The following is a 22,744-nucleotide window of genomic DNA, read 5'->3' as shown; positions in this document are numbered from 1 at the left end:
CATAAAAACCAAAATAAGAACAATTCTCTCCATAACGCACAGCGCAGCGGGGTTGCCGCCAAAATTATACTTTAACTCGGTTAAAACACTTACAAATCACTTTCTATCGTTACTTTTCGAGAGCATTAGTTAGTACAACTTATATACATTTATATCCAACCCATAGTTTGCAAAGAAAAACATGTTCATTTATTAAAATATCAAATTATTCACGGAGCGCTCCCAAAGCCTGCTTACCTCCAGCGGAAATGGTCTAGCTCTAAGGTACGGATAGCGCAAATGCCCAAAATGTGTCAAAGTGAGAGTAAATAGACAAACAGTCGCGCAGCCTCATATTTAACCTTAGTGAATGCGGTACAACATCTGGGGTTTACACAAACCATCAGAAAGCATTGGATTACAATAACATGTTAAAATACAATTTTTGGGAGAATTCACTTTATCTGAGTGAGGTCATTTTCAACTCTGTTACACCAAGTAGTGAACTAGCAAGGCTCTCTTTCTCTCGGCAGGGAAATCCCTTCCCCCGATAGCAAGTAAGTAATTGTCGAACAACTTTTTCCACGCAGCAAATGCGGTTTTCGGTTCACCTGGGCACTCCAGGAACACGGCAGGAGGTTGCAAAGAGAGCAAAGCCATCTCTTCGTCACTACTACTCTCATCGCCACTTTGTTGTGTAGTTGATTCAGTATCAGACATCAACACACGAAGCAGAGGAACAGGGGAGCATGTACTTAACTTAGCACTTTTTCCATCGAGACGTTTTACTTCTTCTACTCACATGCGTAACTCACAGTACCTGGAACATATAAACCATAGTAGTGTAACCGGTTATTTTCTTGCCCGGTGCGGGATTCGATACGGGGTGTACTGCACCACAAGGCGACATCACTAACCGCTCGACTAAAGGGTCAGACCCCCTAGTCGATCGGCCAGTGGGTCTTAATTGTAGTTTACAGTCGTCACCCTCTCCCGGAAGCGCGCCCTCGCCCTGGTTATTCCCGCGCTCCGAAGAGACTTCAGAGGATCTGCACAATTCCCGTTCCCACCGCTGCCACCAATATAACTGAATATTTACCTGCCCGGTGCGGGATTCGATACGGGGTGTACTGCACCACAAGGCGACATCACTAACCGCTCGACTAAAGGGTCAGCCTCCGTAGTCGATCGGCCAGTGGGTCTTATTAGTAGTTTACAGTAGTGCCCCCTAGCGGTCTCCAACGTAAATAGCATTAACGGAACACAATGCATCACTATGTATGTATATATGGACACAACAACAATGACGGTCGGTCTCCTAGCACCCTGTCCAAGTCCTCGTAATTGGGACAGCTTATCCCATCACTACCGGACTTGCTGTTCGGGTCCTTGGCTTTTCTAAATGCACTCTTGAGGTGTTTACTTTTCTGTTGGCATTCGCTGCCACTGACGTCTGAACTGTAGCCATTCCCCTCCATCTTCTTGGAAATCTCCTCATAAATTGCCCGGTTGCAGTGAGTCATCTAGCTTGCACTGTGCTGACTCTTCGGCCCAAATTGCTGCTATCAGACAGCATATTTCACCGCTACGCCATCCACAAGAATCCATTTTGCCTTTTGTTGTTGTGGCTTCTCTTCTTCTTTTGAGAAGTTGTTGTGCCTTCTCCTTGTTGTTTCGCACTTTTATGATGAAGTTGGTGCGCGAACTCAGAGGACGTCAGTTGACTAGGCGGTCCTTCAGTGCGACATGGGACACGTGCGTTTAACTTCAAATGCGACGTGGACAAATGCGTCCCAGGGCCACCTCCGAATGTGGCCTGAGCGATCGGATCTCAAGACACATTGAGGATGCATTGGATGCATTCACACTTGTACTTAAGAGCTGTCCACTTGTGATCGGATCACCCAAGACGCAAGTTAATGCCAGGTGTAAACGGGGTCAAAGAAACACATAACAGACCAGAACTGAGTGACGGTTTATCACAGTTTGGTGTTGCAATCAGCCAAAAAAAAGGGGGGGGTTTCCCCCTCAACCTCAAAGCTGATGTGGTCAGCTTGGAGGTTGAGTCATCTGAAAAGCTATCTGTCTGTTAGCGCATACAAAACCAGTGGAAAAAGAACCAGTCACGCTTCTGTCATCTGTTCCATTTGCTGTCCTAAATCTGACAGGCAATGGCCCCTTTAGTCTAAATTAGCCCTGCACCAGGGACACACGCACACGCACACACACACACACACACACACACTTTTTAAGTCATCAAACTTTTCTTGCCTACCTGATTTAAATAGAGATAGAAGCATAATGATGTTATAGTCGTATTGTATTAAAGAATACTGCCCCACAAATAAGAGACATGCCTGCCATGGCTTTCAATAAGTAATAATGATAGTAATAATAATAATAATAACAATAGCAATAATGATTATGTTGATCATAATGATAAAAATAACAATAACAATCAACTTTATTTATATTGTGCCTTTCATACATGAAATGCATGTATACCCAAGTCTGTCTGTCTATGCATGTATGTACATATGTACGTATCTATCTATCTATCTATCTATCTATCTATCTATCTATCTATCTATCTATCTATCTGTCTGTCTAATCTGTTCATCTGTCTATACCTTTCCATGCATACAGCAGCCAGCCAGGCCACTTAAAAGTGGTTTCACTGAGTGTCCCTTGCCTTGCGCGATCCCGGACGCTGCTCCCCTCTGTCCTGTGTTCAGAGTGCACCCTTTGCACGCGGCTGGCTGTACTACAATCTACAACGACCTCTCTCCACTAGTGTATCTGCACACACACACACACACACACACACACACACACACACACACACACACACACACACACACTCAAACGCAAACACACACTTATATACTGTCTCTCACACACACACAACTATATACGCGCGCGCACACACACTTGGCTAAATACTCTTTCGCTGTCTCTCTCACACACACACACACGCACACGCGCACACAGGCGCGCTCCTTACTCCCTGCGGGGGGGGGGGGGATTACAACTGGAGCGGCTCGCGCACAGCTGGTTTGTGTTTATGTAAGACCGTGCCCGCTGGGGCGAGCTGAGCCACCGCGGCATCACCGGTCCCGTTAAAAAAAAAGAATTGAAAAAAAAAACACTTCCGCGCCCGCGTGGACGCTGCGGATGGAGCTCGTGCAGCTCGGGCTGAGCGTGACCCTGCGTACGGGAGGGCGCACGAGTCCTGCCGTCTTGACGCGCGCACGCAGACCGGTGGGATCGTCACGCGGATAGAGCCGAGCGAGCGAAGCGAAGCCCGCGAGGCTGCACAGCGCCGTGACAAAGCCGCTCTGACGGTTTTCCCTCTTCACACCGCGCCGGACGAGCCAGTTACTCCTGTCCGGACAGGAGGGTCCCCCATCCGGGCATCCTTCCGTGCCTGAGCTCGGAGGCCTGGCGCGGCAGCAGGATGTAGCCGCGGATTAACGGAAGAGACAGCGACAGAGAGAGAGAGAGAGAGACTCGCAGAGGAAGAGGGGGAATAGAGGGAGGACGGAGGGGACATGGGGAAGGACCAGGAACTGCTCCAGGCGGTTAAGACCGAGGACTTGCTGACAGCGCAACGCCTCCTGCAAAGACCTCGGCCGGGAAAAGCTAGTCAGTTGTCCTCCATCTCTCTCTCTCTCTCTCTCTCTCTCTCTCTCTCTCTCTCTCTCTCTCTCTCTCTCTCTCTCTCTCTCTCTCTCTCTCTCTCTCTCTCTCTCTCTCTCTCTCACACACACACACACACACACATACATGCGCACACACACGCAGACAGGCCTACACGCACGCAGGCTTGCACAACGGCATCATTAACAGGTCAAGACGGGGTAGGCCAAAATCTGACGTGATGTGATCTGTGTGTGTGTGTGTGTGTGTGTGTGTGTGTGTGTGTGTGTGTGTGTGTGTGTGTTTAGGGGGATCCATGCATGCATGCATGCATGTATTCAGTGGTAGGACACTAAGTGGTTTTGATAGTGATGACGTTGCACATGTGTGAAAATGGTGTTTTGAGTGATTTTGGATTGTGTCATTGACGAAGATTGACATTCAAAAAGTATTGATAGACGGTAATGATGTCAGGGATACAGATTAGTTATGTATCCGAGAGTGCAAGAGTCAGTGATTACGTGTGTATCCAAGGGAGAATGTGTTTGTAAAACACAGAGAGAGAGAGAGAGAGAGAGAGAGAGAGAGAGAGAGCGAGAGCGAGAGATGGAAATACAGCCCACTAAGGTCCTACACTGCTCTTGGGACAAGAGATTATTGGTGTATGAAGACGCCAGATGTTAGTGGTGATTGCAAGTGTACATGCACAGACATTTGCATGCCTGTGTCCTGTTAGCATTTGCATGTATAAGTGTGTGTGTGTGTGTGTGTGTGTGTGTGTTTCACTTGGTGTCAGCTGGGACTTGAGGTGATAATTAGATTTCAATTACAGCCCTGGCACTGCTCTCCTCCTCTCCCATTTCATTCTACTTCTCTCTTCTCCTCTCCTCTCCTCTCCTCTCCTCTCCTCTCCTCTCCTCTCCTCTCCTCTTATTCCCTCCATCTTCCTTTTCTTGCCCTCCCTATCCCTCCTCCCTCCATATGACTGTGCCGATGTGTGTATGTTTGTCTGTTAACATTCCAGCAGTGCCATGGAAAAGAAAAATGCTTCTCCTCAAATGCCAGAAAAGATCAGCACTGAGTATTTAGTCCACTGCACACTGACAACGCAAAAGGGCTGGGATTGTGGGGTCGAGATAGGGATAAAAAAAACATTAAGGAAAGAACGAAAGGGGGTAAGGGCAGAGGGAAGAGGAATGGATGAAGGCGAGTAGAGCGAGGTGTCTGCACAGCATTATGGTGAATGTGGAATAGTTGTTTTTGTGCATGTGAGTGGCTGCATGAAACCAGGTTTATCTTTGGATAATTAAATCTTATTGGCTAAAGAATATCTATACCCTCTCAGCACACACATGCATGCACACACACACACACACACACACACACACACACACACACACACACACACACACACACACACACACAGCATATATAATGACAAACACATTTACAGACAAGGTGATGGTCATGTGTTTGGCTAAATCTGTATTAGTACAGTCATGTTCCATATTCTGTCAACTCATGTGGTGTATTGCGGGGGGAAAACAAAGTCCAGTGGCTGCTCACTTCTTTTTCATGTTAACAGAATGGCATTGTTATTATGTAATGTCATTAGATGGATGGGTGGCGGCACAATCCTGTGGTCATTTCTCATGTAGCTGGCTGTCAACTTCACGTATGTACTTCTGCGGGACGGTAGGATTGAGGTCCTTCCACTTCAGCAGCGTCTCCACATACGTATATGTCGTCCTGTGGATTAGCGCTCAATGATCAAATCAATTCTCTGCAGTTTGAGTACAATATTTCAGATTCAGAGATGACGAGGCGCTGACACGATGTTGATGTAAAAAGAATAAGAGTAAGCAAATCGTAGAGGCCAATGCATGCTCACACAGCTAACTCGGGTGAGGTTCATTCCTAAATCTGTAAGGTATTTTTCTCCCCTTGTTATAATCTCAGCTCGAACTTGCAGATATGGGTGCTTCTTGTTTGTTTTGTTCTGTTTTGCTTACACGTTTTGTGTCATAAACCAGCTGATCAGTAGCCTTAATTTATTTTCTTGAACATTAAAGTTGGCTCCCTGCTCTGTCCAGTGACTGTACAGTTATACACCGATCAGCCAAAATATTAAAACCACCTACCTAATATTGTGTAGGTCCCCCTCATGCTGCCAAAACAGCTCTGACCCATCAAGGCATGGACTCCACAAAATCTCTGAAGGTGTTCGCTGGTATCTGGCACCAAGACATTAGCAGCAGATCCTTTAAGTCCTATAAGTTGTGAGGTGGGGCCTCCATGATGGGACTTGTTTTTCCACCACGTCACACAGATGCAAGATCTGATTGAGATCTGGGGAATTTGGAGGCCAAGGCAACACCTTGTACTCTTTGTCATGTTCCTCAAACCATTCCTGAACAATTTTTGCCGTGTGGCAGGGCACATTATACTGCTGAAAGAGGCCACTGCCATCAGGGAATGCCGTTGCCATGAAGGGGTGTACCTGGCCTGCAACAATGTTTAGGTAGGTGGCATGTGTCAAAGTAACATCCACATGAATGCCAGGACCCAAGGTTTCCTAGCAGAACATGGCCCAGAGCAGCACACACCAACTTGCCTTCTTCCCATAGTGCATCCTGGTGCCATCTCTTCCCCAGGTAAACGACACACACGCACCCAGTCGTCCACTTGATGTAAAAGAAAACGTGATTCATCAGTCTACGGCACCTTCTTTCACTGCTCCATGGTCCAGTTCTGTCGCTCACGTGCCCATTGTAGATGCTTTTGATGGTGGACAGGGGTCATCATGGGCACTCTGACTGGTCTGCACTTATGCAGCCCCATACGCAGCAAGCTGTGATGCACTGAGTTCTGACACCTGTCTATCATAGTCAGCATTAACTGTTTCAGCAATTTGAGCTACTGTAGCTCTTCTGTGGGATCAGATCAGATGGGTTTAGCCTTCACTCCCCACGTGCATCACTGAGCCTTGGGCACCCATGACCCTGTCACTAGTTCACCGGTTGTCCCTCCTTGGACCACTTTTGATAGGTACTGACCACTACATACCAGGAACACCCCACATGACCTGCCGTTTTGGAGATACTCTGGCCCAGTCATCTAGCCATCACAATTTGGCCCTTGTCAAAGTTTCTCAGATCCTTACGCTTGTCCATTTTTCCTGCTTCAAGAACTGACTTTTCACTTGCTGCCTAATATATCCCACCCCTTTACAGGTGCCATTGTGACAAGATAATCAATGTTATTCATTTACCTGTCAGTGGTGTTAATGTTTTGGCTGATTGGTGTATATAATTATTGATATATACAAATATGCAAATAAATCAGTAAATTTTTTAAAGGGTAGGATGCACCGAGTATAAAAGTATTCAACACAGCGAGTCATTAGCATGCTTGATAGTTTTCAAAGTAACAACATAGCTGATTATCCGCCAAGCAAAGATTTGTGGACAGAGGGTCTGATAGTACTCTAGTATGTGGGCGAAGGGTACACAGACATGTGGCTACAAAAAACAGTGTGTCTTGTGGGACAATTTAGCATTTACTTGCAGAAAGACCAAAACACGGAGAATTGACATAAAAATTAGTCCCTGTAAATGATTGTGATCTAGAAAACAGAAAATTGCAGACATTATCATCAAGGTAGTGTTTCCTGTACTGCAGATATGGAGCTTGGTTATGTCTTTCTATTTTGCTCTGTTATTGAAAATTCCTGCCTATGTGAATACGACTGTTATCGACATCATTTTACTGATTGGCGAGAACACTTCTCGGGGGGAAAAATATCTAGATGTCATGATATTTTCCCCCTATAGCTTTATAAACTTTTTCTTTTTGTAAAGACTACTTTACTCAGTGATGAAAGTGACTTACAACAACTTCCTGATGGTTGAATAGTTCGTATTAGATTTTAGCCCCTCTGACTCCGATATGACGTGACATCTGCTTGAAAACTTGTGGGTTTTCAAACACCTCACTGTAAACACAATCGGCGATGTGAAGATAAGGAGGGCTGTCTCTGCGGTGGCTTTGCAACTACTTTGTTGGGACGAAGAAGACTCTTTCATAACTTTCGCACCTCGCTCCCTTTGTTTCTTTGACAGACTGATGGTGACACAGATATCTATCATCAGATACACACATGCACGCACACACACACTAACACACACACACAGTTAAACACACAGACAATGGAATGATGTCAGATGTGGAGTATAAACAGATCTTCTGAACTACCAATCAACGTGCTCTCTTTAGCAAATTACAGAGAAAATTAGAGAGTGAGAGAGCGAGGATGGGGGGGGGTTGCTGTAGAGAGAAGGAGAAGCTTTTCCCCAGATTATAGACCAGCTACAGATTACATCCAGTGGATTATGAGGGTTTGAGCAAAAAAAAGAGAAAAACAAGCCGCTTTGGCAGTGTGTGTGTGTGTGTGCACGCGTGTGTGTGTGTGTGTGTGTGTGGTGGAGGGCATGTAGGTGTCTGCATAAATGTATGACTGTATGCTCCTAGCTGGGTTTCCTACTGTTTGTTTTCTTCTTTCTTCTGATGCCCTGCCAAATATCACTCAAACACACACACACACATACACTGTTTTCATGTCCATATATGGTGTCAGGCACATGACGAAGCCATCAAAGACCACTTACGACGTCTCTCTCCCCCCATATCTTCTACTCTTAGCTCTATATCGCTCGTTTTGCCAAATCAAATACACTTACCGAATTAAGGATTGGGAATGGTTACGTTATGAAGGAAAAATGTGTTTGCAACACAAGAATTTATTGAATTTCTTCACACCAAAACGCATTCAAAACATTAAACATGCACACATGCACAAATGCTCACTAAGGCCTAGTCCACACGTACATGGGTATTTTTTCTCAAAAACGTAGCTTTTTCTGCGCGTTTTGGCCTTTCGTCCACACGCAAACTGTGTTTTAGGTTACGGAACACGGACCTTTTTGAAAACTTTCCAGGGTGAAGATGTTCAGAAACCCTGTTTTCAGCGTTTGCGTTGTAGACAGGGAGTCGTTGGCTTGTGACGTCAGAGTGTGCGCCGTCATCTCGTTTGTTTACACGAAGCAACATTTTGTGCAATGACGGACGTGGCCAAAATAGTGCGGTTCTGATCTTAACAGGAATTTTTACACGTTTACATATAAACGTATCGTTACTCTTCCACGATATTGAGGAACAGAGGCGTCAGACTGCACTACAGCGGTCACTGAGACATAATTAGGTTACATAGTTAGATTAGGGTTATATCGCCACCTGTTGGTTTGACGTGCTTTTGACAGCGCTTCCAGCGTGGTTTGCGTTTTCATTTGGACGGAGATTTTTTTTGTTTTTAAACAGTGCTTGTGTGAATGGGATTTTTTTTAACGAAGGAGGAAACCCCCCATTTTAAAAATATTGGTGTATATGTGGACCAGGCATAATTTTAACGTCTAACCCTTGAATGTTATGTGCACGGAGGCGTTTTTTCTCTATTAGCCATTTCTGTTGCCTTTTTCCCCCCCTTTCCCGGAAATTCTGCTGCACTTCCGTTGCCGAGGTCAAGAAAATGCCACAAGGCGAGAGTGGTTGGAATACATTCATATGTGGCACTGAACTTCAAAATTTATTTATTTATTGCGAATTAATGACTCCATTGAAGCCGCTGTGATGTTTTTAATCCCCAATAGCCACTTTGCAGTCATTGTTGCTGTTGTATTCCAGAATTATTGAATTAATAGTTTCTCTCTCTCTTTCTTTCCCACCAATCTCTCTCTCCCTTCTTGCTCTCTCACCCTCTCGCTCTGCCATTTTCTCTCTGTTTTACTTATTTCTCTTTTTTTCACTCTGTATTTCGTGTATATGTGTATGTGTATTGGTGCTCTAGAGCTACTTGGAGCAGCAAAGCGGGTGAATGTCAATATCCAGGATCCAGACGGGTGAGACGCTAGTACTCCATCTGAAATTCATCCCCCATACTTCCACCCGACTCTGCTGCTCCCTTCCCTGCTTCCTTTTCATGTTCTTCTTACGTTTATCTATTATCCTTCTGTTTTTTCTTAATTCTACCTTCTTTCCCTCCTTCTCTATCAAAGAAGGACGGAACTGAAAACTATAGAGTTCACTACACGCAAATCAACTAGACTGCTGGACAATTTCAATTGTTGACCCTGAATCAGTTTGATGTACAGACTTTTAATGATGCATACCAAATGTAGAGCATGCAAAACAAATAAATTGTGTTCTGTGGCAGCAAAGCTTGTTGCTCACCAAAAAAAAGGAGCAGAGGGGTGACATATGTTAACATAAGCAGGCAGTTAAGTCATATTGCAGCAAGCATCTGTCCTTCCATCTCAACCCATGTGACTTGTTCTCAAAACACTTAAAGATGAACTGTAGAGTTTTGGCCACTAGTAGCGCCGCTGAGCAAAATTGTTCCCTGTGCTAGAACGAAAACACTCACATCATGTGATTTTCGAGCGCGCATGATGATGTATGCACATGCCATTAGCACGGAGGCTTAAATGGTGAGTGGGGCTTGCGCATTGTACCAGGTTGTGTTTCGTCTCAGCTTATAACAATTATGGCAGAAAACAGAGGTAGTACAACTCAGTTTCTGAGAGAGAGAGAGAGAGAGAGAGAGAGAGAGAGAGAAAGAAAACCTTACTGTGGTGTTGAGGAGAGAATAGAGACACCGAATAAACATAGAAACGTATGTATGATCGCTGAAACAACGTGAAGGTGGTGAAAGGATTACATAAAAAATGGCGGAGGTAGTGTCCACTTACTGGAAGGGGACGTTCATGGGAGCATACAGCCCCATAAAATGATACAATACTGCGTAAGGCGGCTAGTTTCAGATTATCTAGCGTTACCTTATGAATTTTATATCATAGCATGCAAACCCAGATACAGAAAATAATCACAGACAAGACTAGCTATATATTTATTCATTTATCTATTTCATTATTTACCTGTTTAAGTAAAGCTGGTATTGTTACTTGCCTGGAATTCGGGCCGTCAATCAACTGAAGGAGATGGAGCGTGCTCCTCAAGCCCCTGTTCTGAAATGCGGATGTAAACATCGGAGCCTTCTAAATGTTAAAGCTTATAGATTTTCTGACCAACTTTGAAGGTGAATAATTGTCCCATAGTCAGTGGGGTCTAACAACATACTCCACATCTGCATGAGGGAAAATACGAGTGTTACTAAGCCGTGTTCGTATACATGTTAAAGTGCTAGTAGACAACTTTTCAAGTTTCCTCCCCCCTAGTGTTTCCAAGCGGTATTCTTGTTTGCGTCACCGTCGCAAAGACAACCAGCCATCGCTACGCTAGCTAACAGCCAGACACAAACATATTTGTTTCATCTGTTTGTTTCTACCTATATCATAGCACTGAGCTCCAGGTTCGTTTTCTGGCTGTTAGCGTTAGCTAGCGGTAGCATTGACAGCATGACTAACCGCTAACAGCCTGGCTACTGTCCAAAGCAACAAACAACCACAAGAATCCCAATTTGAACTAGAAACCCAGATCTCAGTGCTATAATAAAGGCAGAGTAAAAGATCCGGTAGTATTAATAAGTAGGCATGTTGTGTTACTTACTGATCCAGTAGAAAGAATGCCAACTGAAAGTCGGTTTGGAACCCTCTCAAGCAGTGTTCGAATTACAGTGCGATGTCCGGTGCCAACCCCCCCCCCAAAAAAACAAAACAAAACAAATAATATTACAAATTGGATGGACGGACATGTCACGCATTGAAGTGGCTGATCAGCATAAAAATAACATATACCACATATGCCACTATTGTGATAATAATAATAATAATAATAATAGAAAAAGGTTGCAGCTTATTATGAATATGATAGAACTTTATTGGCCATTTCACACAAGGTCATTAGAATTTTTCTTTTCACATATCCCTCCTAGATTCACACACACATAGACCCCCCCTACATGTGTATTTCATCAGAACATTTCATAAAACAGGGCCCGACCCCAAAATCAAAGATTTTAGTAAAGCAAAATCTCGGACAGAGACAGACAGAACTCGAGCATCGCTTTACCGACATGTCGGTCACACTGATATCAGCTTTATATGTTGTTCACTGCATTTCCTTTACAGCCACTAGGGGGAAGCCACACATTGATACTATGGGTCTTAGTAGGTCAGCTATAGGCTACTCTACCTCATATTTATACAGACAGACCTTGTTATGCGACAGTTTACTTTTTTAATAACACATTAAGTATTAGAGTTTGCCTTAGAATAAAACAGACCACAATGGCCTGATGGCAGCGCTCTGTGATTGTGGTCCTGTCTCCATGAATTAGACGAACGATGGCCAGCCTCGATCCAGGACTTCACGAATAGGGCAGGGTCGAATTTGTCCAGCGGAGGCCCACTGATGTCCATAAAGAGTACGGATTTAAGACTGTGCTCTCAGTCGGTGCTAACATGCTTACTGCTAGCACTAGCAGCACTGGTTGTCTCGGCTTCGGCTGCTCTGTCATTTGATGACTTTTATTTATTTTTTTGGTTGTTTAGTAAAACCAAACTTCCCTAGGTCGACTTGCTTTCGCTTTGACATATTTGCTACACTATTTAATAGTGTTGCCGATTTGCATGGGTAAAGTAAAAGCAAGCAACATGTGCAACTGCCTGCCGTAACGTTATGAAACCATTCCCGCCTCTGCAACGGTGACTGGCAATTTTCTTTGAAATTAGAAAAAACGCGCTTGTTCTGTGCATAGCGCCTCTCTGGCGTGGCTGATAATTACAGCCTATAGACATGAGAGACAAAACCATGCTCTCAGATGTTTTTTTAACTGGTGTAGGTGCATGAAAAAAGTTCAGTTATCAGTATTAATAGCCCCCCCCCCCCCCCCGACATTTTATTTTTGCTTCCTCAAGGGGTGTGACAGACTTGTCTGGGCCCTATTGTAATTTGAACCCTGCTCTCAAGTCCCGGAGCTCTCTTCGTTAAGTGAATACCTCGTCTTCTATCACTCTCCCTATTCACTTTCTTTGCCTCCTCAGTCAACTGGGTTCTTTTTCTTTTGCTGGGGAGTTTCCACAGTTACTTCGGTTGTTCCACTGTCCGCCATTGCCTAGCCTGCTACTGGGTGGTTGATGCACTCCCTGTGCCGTATCACCATTACACTGTGCAATCAACATTTACGTCATAGTTAAAGCAAAAATGTTGTCTACTTCCACTTTAAACTCCACAGTTCAGCTTTAATCTCTATCAGATCCAAGGGTGTTGTTCGGTTGTTGACCCTACACTCTGAAAGGGCCAAGCCGCATAGATAGATTCCCCCTCTGGGGATCATGGAGTAATCACCTTTATGAGTTTTCTGTCTGTCAGCAATCTGCCTTTGAGAAATGTCTTTAGCCTAACAATTCAACATTCATGTCTAAGAGTTAGGTTAAAGGAGAGCAAGCCATTAAACAGTTTTTAATTTGCGCAAAACAATTTCATTGCCAACTCCAAATGGACAGCTATGAATTGTGTCTATCTTTAGACTAATGTTGTTAAAGCTTTTAATGTGCACACGCTCGGTTTGTGCTTCCATTTGACTTGGTCCCTTCAAACGAAAAAAGATCTGGTTTCATGTTGATTGGGATCAGATAATTGGAGTCAACTCCTTGCCTAATGACTGATGATTCGCTGATTTGACTCGAGGGGGCAGCCCTCATATTCATCAGGGATCCATTAGACGCACACACAGGCAAACTCTGTGTGCGCAGCTCCAGGGCAGAGAGATTGCTTATTAATGGAAGTAGGTCATTTGGCCCTTTCCCTCCCCCATCAGAGAGCGGGGAGGAGGGGGGGGGCAGTGCATGGTGGAGATTATCTGGGTGAAGTTGTGCTCTGATTTTATGCAATGTATACAAATTGCTATGAATGTATTCACGCAACACCCACGTGTATACGATCCTGTGCGTGTGTGTGCGTGTGTGTGCATAGGCTGTCGCCGCTGCATCATGCTGCCCTGAGTGGTAACAAGGAGCTGATCTCCCTGCTGTTAGAGGCCCAGGCAGCAGTTGATATGAAGGATCACAAAGGTAAAAACCACAGGCACACCTAAGTTTTAATATGAATGTTATAATAATGCCATAGAATTAAAAAAAAAGCCATGCAAAAAGTACAGCAAGGTCATTAAAATGTCACAACGAAATTATGACACACTAGATGTCCCAAAAGAAATATTACAGGGAAATTAACTTTTTTTTTTCTTTCTTTTTTTTTGGTGCAATTATTTTTTTGTTGGGGCAGCACCCTGGCACAGTGGTTAGCGCAGTCGCCTCACAGCAAGAAGGTCCTGGGTTCGAGCCCCGGGGTAGTCCAACCTTGGGGGTTATCCCGGGTCGCTCTTTGTGTGGAGTTTGCATGTTCTCCCCGTGTCTGTGTGGGTTTCCTCCGGGTGCTCCGGTTTCCTCCCACAGTCCAAAGACAAGTAAGTCAGGTGAATTGGCTGTACTAAATTGTCCCTAGGTATGAATGTGTGTGTGTGTGTGTGTGTGTGTGTGTGTGTGTGTGTGTGTGTGTGTGTGTGTGTGTGTGTGTGTGTGTGTGTGTGTGTGTGTGTGTGTGTGTGTGTGTGTGTCAGCCCTGTGATGGCCTGGCGGCCTGTCCAGGGTGTCTCCCCACCTGCCGCCCAATGGCTGTTGGAATAGGCTCCAGCATCCTCACGACCCTGAGAGCAGGATAAGAGGTTCAGATAATGGGTGGATGGATGGATAATGGAAGTTGGTGCAAGATTGCACTCGGAGGTGGGCCACTTGAAAATCATTGCAAAATGAAAACATCCCATTGTACTGTATATAATGGTATTTTATTGGTAAGGGGAACCGCTCATAAGGTAAAGTTCTCCTCCTGCTTTCATGCCTCAAGGTTACTGGATTGACAGCTGGCTGGTCTAGGTAACCCTTTTAAATTTGTAGCTGATGGAGAGGATTTTTCCAACTCAGGTTTATTCGAGGGGGTTTTGATACACACCTCTGTCCTGTAACTGTGTCTATCAAGAGCTATCAAAAAAGTTCTTCCAAAAACAACCAGTCATTCAAAATAAACCCCTCTTACAAGTGGAAGTGGCATCAAACTGACGATGCTCTGTCAAATTGTTAATGCACGAGGACAGATCATGCAAATTGGCCCCTCATGAACATCCTCCAAAATAATCAGCTGTACATTTTGATTAATTTGAAGAGAATGCGAAAACACTTACCATTATATCATCAAGTGCTTATTAACAGCACAAATCTAGTCAGAATTAATTAGCATTAAAAATAAATGTCTAGTCATTCCAGCAACTCTGGAGGTGGAGAGCCTTAATTGCATCTGTATCCTTTAGCTAGAATAGGCCTTTTAGGCTTTGCAAAACATTGAACTACAGTTACAAAAAGGAATGGTGATTGAACACTTTGAGTCCAGTTGTTGCCATCAGTCTATAAAACAAAGTGCTGCTGTCCTACACTGCAGGTTACACTGATTCTTAAATGGGACACACAGCATTAGCGATGAGAGCGAGATGGAGAGAACAATGTCACACTGAGGGATTCTGAGTCCGTCCTCCCTGAAAGTCCAAAACTGAAACTAATGAAAGCGCTTCCTGTCTGTTTTCGAATCCTGAGCTGTGTGCGCCCACATCCTGACTGTGTGATGGAACAGTTAGACTGAGTTGACTGTGTTGCTCGCGTGTTGAACTGCAGTTATGCATTCATGTTTTTGTATTCATCTGTGTGTGCATGTGCTTGTGTGATATTGTGTATGTCTGTGTATGTCTGTGTCCTATGTGGTGATATGTCTGGTTGTGTACGCGTGTTTGTGTGCTTGTGTATGTATGTTGATGTTTATGTAGGCATGCGTCCTCTGCATTATGCTGCGTGGCAGGGGAAGACTGAGCCAATGAAAATGCTGCTGAAGGCAGGCTCATCGGTCAATGGCCAGTCAGACGAAGGCCAGATCCCTCTCCACTTATCAGCTCAGCATGGACACTACGATGGGGTAACTCTGTGTGTGTGATTGTTTGTGCGTGTGCTCTAAAGTGTATTTTGGTAGTGTGTCTTTGTTTTGTGTGTTGTGTTTGCTGTGGATGTTGACGCATGAGTCATTTGTTTGGTCACAAGCCAGCAAACGCACAGCCAAATAATGTGAGTGTGTGTGTGTGTGTGTGCGCGCGTGTGCGTGCATACGTGCGTGTGTGTGTGTGTGTGTGTGTGTTGCAGTCAGAGATGTTGCTGCAGCACCAGTCAAATCCATGTATCTCAGACTCAGCTGGAAAGACACCTCTGGACCTTGCTTGTGAATTCGGACGTGTTGGGGTGAGTTTACAAACACACACATATGCACACGCACACACATGCATGGATATAGGTATGATATACACTCACTGGCCACTTTATTAGGTACACCTTGCTAGTACCGGGTTGGACCCCCTTTTGCCTTCAGAACTGCCTTAATCCTTCGTGGCATAGATTCAACAAGGTACTGGAAACATTCCTCAGAGAGTTTGGTCCATATTGACATGATAGCATCACGCAGTTGCTGCAGATTTGTTGGCTGCACATCCATGATGCGAATCTCCCGGTCCACCACATCCCAAAGGTGCTCTATTGGATTGAGATCTGGTGACTGTGGAGGCCATTTGAGTACAGTGAACTCATTGTCATGTTCAAGAAACCAGTCTGAGATGATTCGAGCTTTATTACATGGCGCGTTATCCTGCTGGAAGTAGCCATCAGAAGATGGGAACACTGGTCATAAAGGGATGGACATGGTCAGCAACAATACTCAGGTAGGCTGTGGCGTTGACATGATGCTCAATTGGTACTAAGGGGCCCAAAGTGTGCCACGAAAATATCCCCCACACCAATACACCACCACCACCAGCCTGAACCGTTGATACAAGGCAGGATGGATCCATGCTTTCATGTTGTTGACGCCAAATTGTGACCCTACCATCCGAATGTCGCAGCAGAAATCGAGACTCATCAGACCAGGCAACGTTTTTCCAATCTTCTATTGTCCAATTTTGGTGAGCCTGTGCGAATTGTAGCCTCAGTTTCCTGTTCTTAGCTGACAGGAGTGGCACCCGGTGTGGTCTTCTGCTGCTGTAGCCCATCTGCCTCAAGGTTCGACGTGTTGTGCGTTCAGAGATGCTCTTCTGCATACCTCGGATGTAATGAGTGGTTATTTGAGTTACTGTTGCCTTTCTGTCAGCTCGAACCACTCTGGCAATTCTCCTCTGACCTCTGGCATCAACAAGGCATTTTCGCCCACAGAACTGCCGCTCACTGGATATTTTCTCTTTTTCGGACCATTCTCTGTAAACCCTAGAGATGGTTGTGCGTGAAAATCCCAGTAGATCAGCAGTTTCTGAAATACTCAGACCAGCCCGTCTGGCACCAACAACCATGCCACGTTCAAAGTCACTTAAATCCCCTTTCTTCCCCATTCTGATGCTCGGTTCGAACTGCAGCAGATCGTGTTGACCATGTCTACATGCCTAAATGCATTGAGTTGCTGCCATGTGATTGGCTGATTAGAAATTTGCTTTAACGAGCAGTTGGATAGGTGTGCCTAATAAAGTGGCCGGTGAGTGTATATGCAGTGCACTGTGTATATTTATGTGTGTTTGTGCACATGTATGTGTATTTGTCTGTCTGTCTGTCTGTCTGTCTGTCTGTCTGTCTGTCTGTCTGTCTATCTATCTATCTATCTATCTATCTATCTAGGTGGTGCAGCTCCTGCTCAGTAGTAACATGTGTGCAGCCATGCTGGAGCCAAAGCCCTCTGACCCTAATGGAGTGTCGCCTCTCCACCTGGCTGCAAAGAATGGGCACATTGATGTCATACGGTCAGAATCATTTGTCCTTTCAGAGAGCTTCACTGAGTGCCTATCTGTCTGCCTGCCTGTCTGAATGGCTATTCATCTTTTTTGCATGGCTAATTGTCTGTTTTTCTGTACAACTGCCCGTCTATCTGTCTGGTTGCCTGTCTTTCTCAATGTCATTGTTTTGTCTGTCCGGGACCCTCCCATCTACCTTTACATCTGCCTTGTTGCCCAATTGTTTTCTGTCTGTTGTTTATAATTGAGACCCACAATGACATCAACCTAGACATGATCTAGCATCAGCCATGGGTTCAGAATTATAATCTAAGCATCTGTTATGAAATGAAGGAGATTAAACCTCTGTAGTTTTCCAAAAGCCTAACTGAAGTCTTTGTGTTTGAGTGCAATATGTTTGTCTGCGCAGGCTGCTGATTCAGGCTGGTATAGACATTAACAGACAGTCTGAGTCTGGCACAGCACTGCACCAGGCTGCCCTCTGTGGGAAGACAGAGGTTGTGCGCCTACTGCTGGACGTGAGTTATCTATCTATCTATCTAGCTAGCTAGCTGTCTGTCTATTGTGGGAGAAGTTCTTCTCGACACACTGTTGTTCAAAGTCAATCAATTTAGGTCTAAGAGTCAATCAGTATTGTTAATAATTCTCAAAAGGGTACAACAATATATACTGAGCTGGTCCATGGAGCAACTGAAGTAACGTGTCCAAAGCACACTCTTTTATACCATAGCTTAACCCCACCTACTGTGGAGTTTAACTTTTGACCACACTTTTGACTCTAGATCACATCCCACTATAGACCATTATTTTTTATTAAGACATTGTTTTGGTTTCCAGAATCTAATAATGTCTCAATCTTTTTAGCCAATGTGGCCTAATATGGCCTGTCTGTTACACAGACAGGCCTAATCTAGTGGTATTGACAGTATACAACAATTCTTATCCTGCTATGTTTTACTCCATTATTTCCACAGTTCTTCCATATCTAATAAAAGTAATTGATTGCCTGCAATAATTACCATTATAGTCCAGCATTTGATTATTGGTTAATAAAAATAATCATACATTGTATAAAAATAAACCTATTGATTGTGAATGCTTAAGCAAATTATTTCCCACATTTCCCCCCTTTGTGACTTTGAAGTCACATCAGAGTTAATGTGTCCAAATCAAAAACATAAGTGAGGGACATTCATCCATCCATTATCCTAACTGCTTATCCTGCTGTCATGGTCCTGGGGATGCTGGAGCCTATCCCAGCAGTCATTGGGCGGGAGGCAGGGAGACACCCTGGGCAGGCCGCCAGACCATCACAGGGCCAACACACACACACGCACATATTCATACATAGGGACAATTTAATATGGCCTATTCACTACATTCATCAAACATGAAAATCTCATTAGTAAATCAAAATGAACACAGTCATAGGTGAGGGTGAAAAACCCAGTACAGCTATGTCTCCTTGTAATACTGGAAAAATTCCCCCACGGCCCCCCACTGCCAACCGTCCATACATAGGGCAACCACTTAAAAGCCTACAACCTGTAGGTACAGTGATTGCATAGATATTAATGTAAACTCACAATGAGGTCAAAATACTTATACTTGTTTTCAAAAATTGCTAAATGCTGTGCATGTGCTTGAGCAAGCTAAAATCAGGTAGAAATCTAAGGTGAAATCAAAATTACATCAAAGTGCAGTCAAAATTACATCAAAACAGACTTACTAAAAGACCAGGCTTGGTAAACAAAGTTAGTACAACATGTGATGAATATAACATAATCATGATGAATATAACATAATTGAGATGACTATAATATAATCACGATGAATATAATATAATTGAGATGAATACTGGAGGGGAAGAGAAGATCTTCTGCACTTCAACCCAGATGCTTTACACATCATTGAGAGCCACCACTGTGGAGAGGTTACAAGCACATTCGATGCACAGTGGCTCGGATTCCTGTCTGCCCTGGAAGGCCATCCAATTTCCGATGCAAGCTGTAGGGGATGTCCTGCCACATGATGTCGTCAGCTACCAGAATGTTCACAGCATCCATCTTTGTTTAGGTGAAAGTTACAGCATGACGACCTGTAAACTCATTCATAGACGCAAGTATCCACATGGGTTTGGGATAACACAAGGGCTGAATAACCAGTTCTTTCTTCAACTGATACTTAGTATACGTTATTGCAGTGTAGGGACAGGTGAGTTCAACAAGAGTACAAACAGTTTCATCTTTTACAGCAACACTAATTCTAGTAATTGTTCTAGTAAATGTAGTCCACAATTAAGGTAGGGGCAAAAAGTAGACGAAGGGGGTCTGCCTCCCATTTTTCCAAAATCATCAAAAAATAGTGTCTGGTCAGGTGAAAATTAAAGCACCACTACACCCCTGATGACAATGGCCAGACTATTCATAATGAAATTCACAAAAGAGGCAGGGGTATGCCATACGTTGTTCCACTTAGGTCAGTGTCTTATTTTGCAGATGGCATAGTCAACAATGTGGTCCCCTATACCTGCATAAACATCCAAGTCAATCAGACCGCCCTCCATAGAGGGAGCCATGGGGACAGCTGGAGTCACATGAAATTGTCCAGACTTAAAAAACTATCCACACACGACAGTCGTCATTCTTTTAACCACAGCTGAGAGCAGTGGAGCTCAACAACATAGAGCACTCATCAACACCACTATTGTCAATACTATACCCATGCCTATCTTGGAAAACAGTGCACCCCAAGGTCCGCCGAATGTTTTGTCAAACCAGTCCATGTCCCACATACCATGACCAGCATTCTCTTTGAGTTCTAGTGCCAGACCTTCAAGCCGGGCCATTGCTTTTGAATGTGCCATTGGGAGCAGTGTTATTCGGGATGAATGTACAACAAGCATGACCAAACAGTACACAGACTCCTGCTTTTTCAGCCAGCAGCATATCCAACGCCATGTCATCTGTGATGTAGTGTGGACTTGCTCAGCTAATGTCTTTAGCGCAGTATTGGTGTAGTTAATAAATCATTGTTGGTTGTAATACAGGTAATTAAGCCAATCTGCGTTTTTATTTGGAGTTATGAATAAGAGAAAGGATGCAAAGCTTGCTGCTTCCTGATTTTGGGCCTTGTATTCATCCGGTATGCCTCTAGGGACACCTATGCTGTACACGCAGATTCTTGGGAGCTTCCTGATACTTGTGTTTGTGCCGGTGATTGTGTCCTTTGTGTCATGTTGGATTGTCATATTGAAACCTTTTGCCATTACTGCACCATTTCTTTCAATTGCAAACAAGTGAAAGCAATTGCGAGTAAAATTTTCCCAACGATTTCTCTCCATATTTGTGATAGAAGCACTCGAAGCTTGCTGACGGCCAAATCAGTGGAGACACCTTCGGTGCCAGGCCATGCCTGATGGGGACACTGGGGCATACATTTTTAATTGTTAATGATATGTTGGTACCTTTGGCTAACATGTAGTCCCATTCACATATTGGTTTCTGAGTGAGGGTATACTCGCTGTTCCTGTGGTGCCAAGTTCTGTTACCAGTGGTGGCTGCTTGTTCGGCATTACAGGACCTTGCTATGTATGGTAGGGGAACCACCTGTAACTTGTTGGGCGGCCCTGCAAACCCAGCAGGACTTGTTAGACACTTGTCCTTTTGAAAAGTTAGCATATTGCCACAAGTTCTGTTGCATTAAATAATTCTGCTGCAATTCTGTTAAACTGGGCTCATAGTGATTCTCAACTGGGCTTCACTTGGTGCGATTGGTGGGATGTACTTCAGGTGATAGAAATATTATTGGTAAGCCAATTATCCAACCTTTTACAAATAGCACACACATGCCTTCTCGGAGGCCGCATCCTAGCCTACGGAGTGGGTGCCACGATCTCACTTGGCCCTGCCTCCTCACTGTCTTCATCCTCATGAGGTATAACTTCCTCAGCCTGTCCTTCTGCTCCTCCTTGTAGATCCTCTCTAACGTCCCTTAGTGTTCGTCCTGGTTCCTCAGCTTTGCAAAACTGGTTGAGAAGATACCAAACAGTCTTACCTTCAACCTTGAGTGTAGTGGGAGTGGTCAGGATCACCTTATAGGGTCCTTCACGCCTGTTCTTGTTCCACTTTATCTTGAACACCTTGATGTAAACCCAGTCTCCCGGACTTACTGTTCGAAGATTTTCTGGGATATCAGTTGTCCTTCCCCCAGTGGCACTTTTCACCTGTTGCAATATAGCCTTGTATATTGAGGTTAGATGCTGCACACAGTTAGTCAACTCATGTTGGAGCTGCTTAAACGGAGGTCCATTATATGGACCTCTGAGGTATGGTACTAGCATGGGTCAACCCGTTAGCATTTCATGCGGTGTTAGATGCGTGTTTTTGTTAGTCTGCATTCTCATGATCATTAAAGCCAAAGGCAGTGCTTCTACCCAATTAAGCTTGCTATTGCTGTTTGCACATATTTTGGCTATTTTTGCTTTTAGGCTGCCATTGGCCCTTTCCACCATCCCCTGTGACTGTGGATGGTAGACACATCCAAATTGTCGTCTAATTCCCCAATGCTTTTGTGACAATTGCCATTGTTTTTGCTACAAAATGTGCTCCATTGTCTGAACTGATCTTGTCTGGTATGCCAAATCTGGGAAACACCTCTTTGCACAAATGTTTTGCCACATGCTGCATCTGGTTTGACGGTGGGTATGGCTTCCACCCATCTGCTGAATCTGTCCACAACCACTAGCACGTATCTTTTATTTTGCACTGGTGTGATCATGTCCACATAGTCTATCACGAGATGTCTGAATGGTCCATCAGGCGGTGGAATGTGTTCAGTTGGTGCTGAAAAGGCCTTTCTGTTGTTATATGCTGCACATATCTCACAATTGTGTAGCGCATGGTCCACCATCCATGCTAAATAAGGTGACCACCATGCCCTTTGAATCCTTTTTATGTCTTCCCCCCTTGCGCAATGGTCTTGACCATGCACATTTGAGATCAAAGTATGGATTAATGAAGTGGGTGCCACAAAATGTCCTGCTGGGCCTCTCCATAACCCCTTGTGTGGGCCTTCTGCTGTGTTTTTGATTGCCCCCCTTTTTAGCCAAACACTTCTCTCATACACACTGGCTTTGTCTTGTGCGTGAATGAGAGATTCTAAGTCACCGGTGGGACTTGGGTCTTCACCTAAATTTGGTGCAATGAGTTCAGCCATCCCATTTTCCTGGTGTGCTAAGTCATCAGCCAAATTGTT

General features: G+C 44.4%; 1 protein-coding gene across 1 annotated transcript in view; it reads left to right on the top strand.

The window, feature by feature from the left end:
• Nucleotides 1-3,530: 3,530 nt before the first annotated feature.
• Nucleotides 3,531-22,744, top strand: part of si:dkeyp-9d4.3 (caskin-1) — a 55,081-nt gene continuing 35,867 nt past the window's right edge. Inside the window, exons 1-7 of the mRNA XM_056280826.1 lie at nt 3,531-3,624; nt 9,521-9,572; nt 13,606-13,703; nt 15,500-15,645; nt 15,867-15,962; nt 17,376-17,497; nt 17,898-18,006. Coding sequence (XP_056136801.1) covers nt 3,531-3,624; nt 9,521-9,572; nt 13,606-13,703; nt 15,500-15,645; nt 15,867-15,962; nt 17,376-17,497; nt 17,898-18,006 — 717 coding nt within the window. The remainder of the gene's footprint in view (nt 3,625-9,520; nt 9,573-13,605; nt 13,704-15,499; nt 15,646-15,866; nt 15,963-17,375; nt 17,498-17,897; nt 18,007-22,744) is intronic.

The sequence above is a fragment of the Lampris incognitus genome, chromosome 5, assembly GCF_029633865.1.
Source record: "Lampris incognitus isolate fLamInc1 chromosome 5, fLamInc1.hap2, whole genome shotgun sequence".
Lineage (NCBI taxonomy): Eukaryota > Metazoa > Chordata > Actinopteri > Lampriformes > Lampridae > Lampris > Lampris incognitus.
Note: the sequence above shows the minus strand (reverse complement) of the source record. Positions and strands in the feature narration are given on the sequence as shown.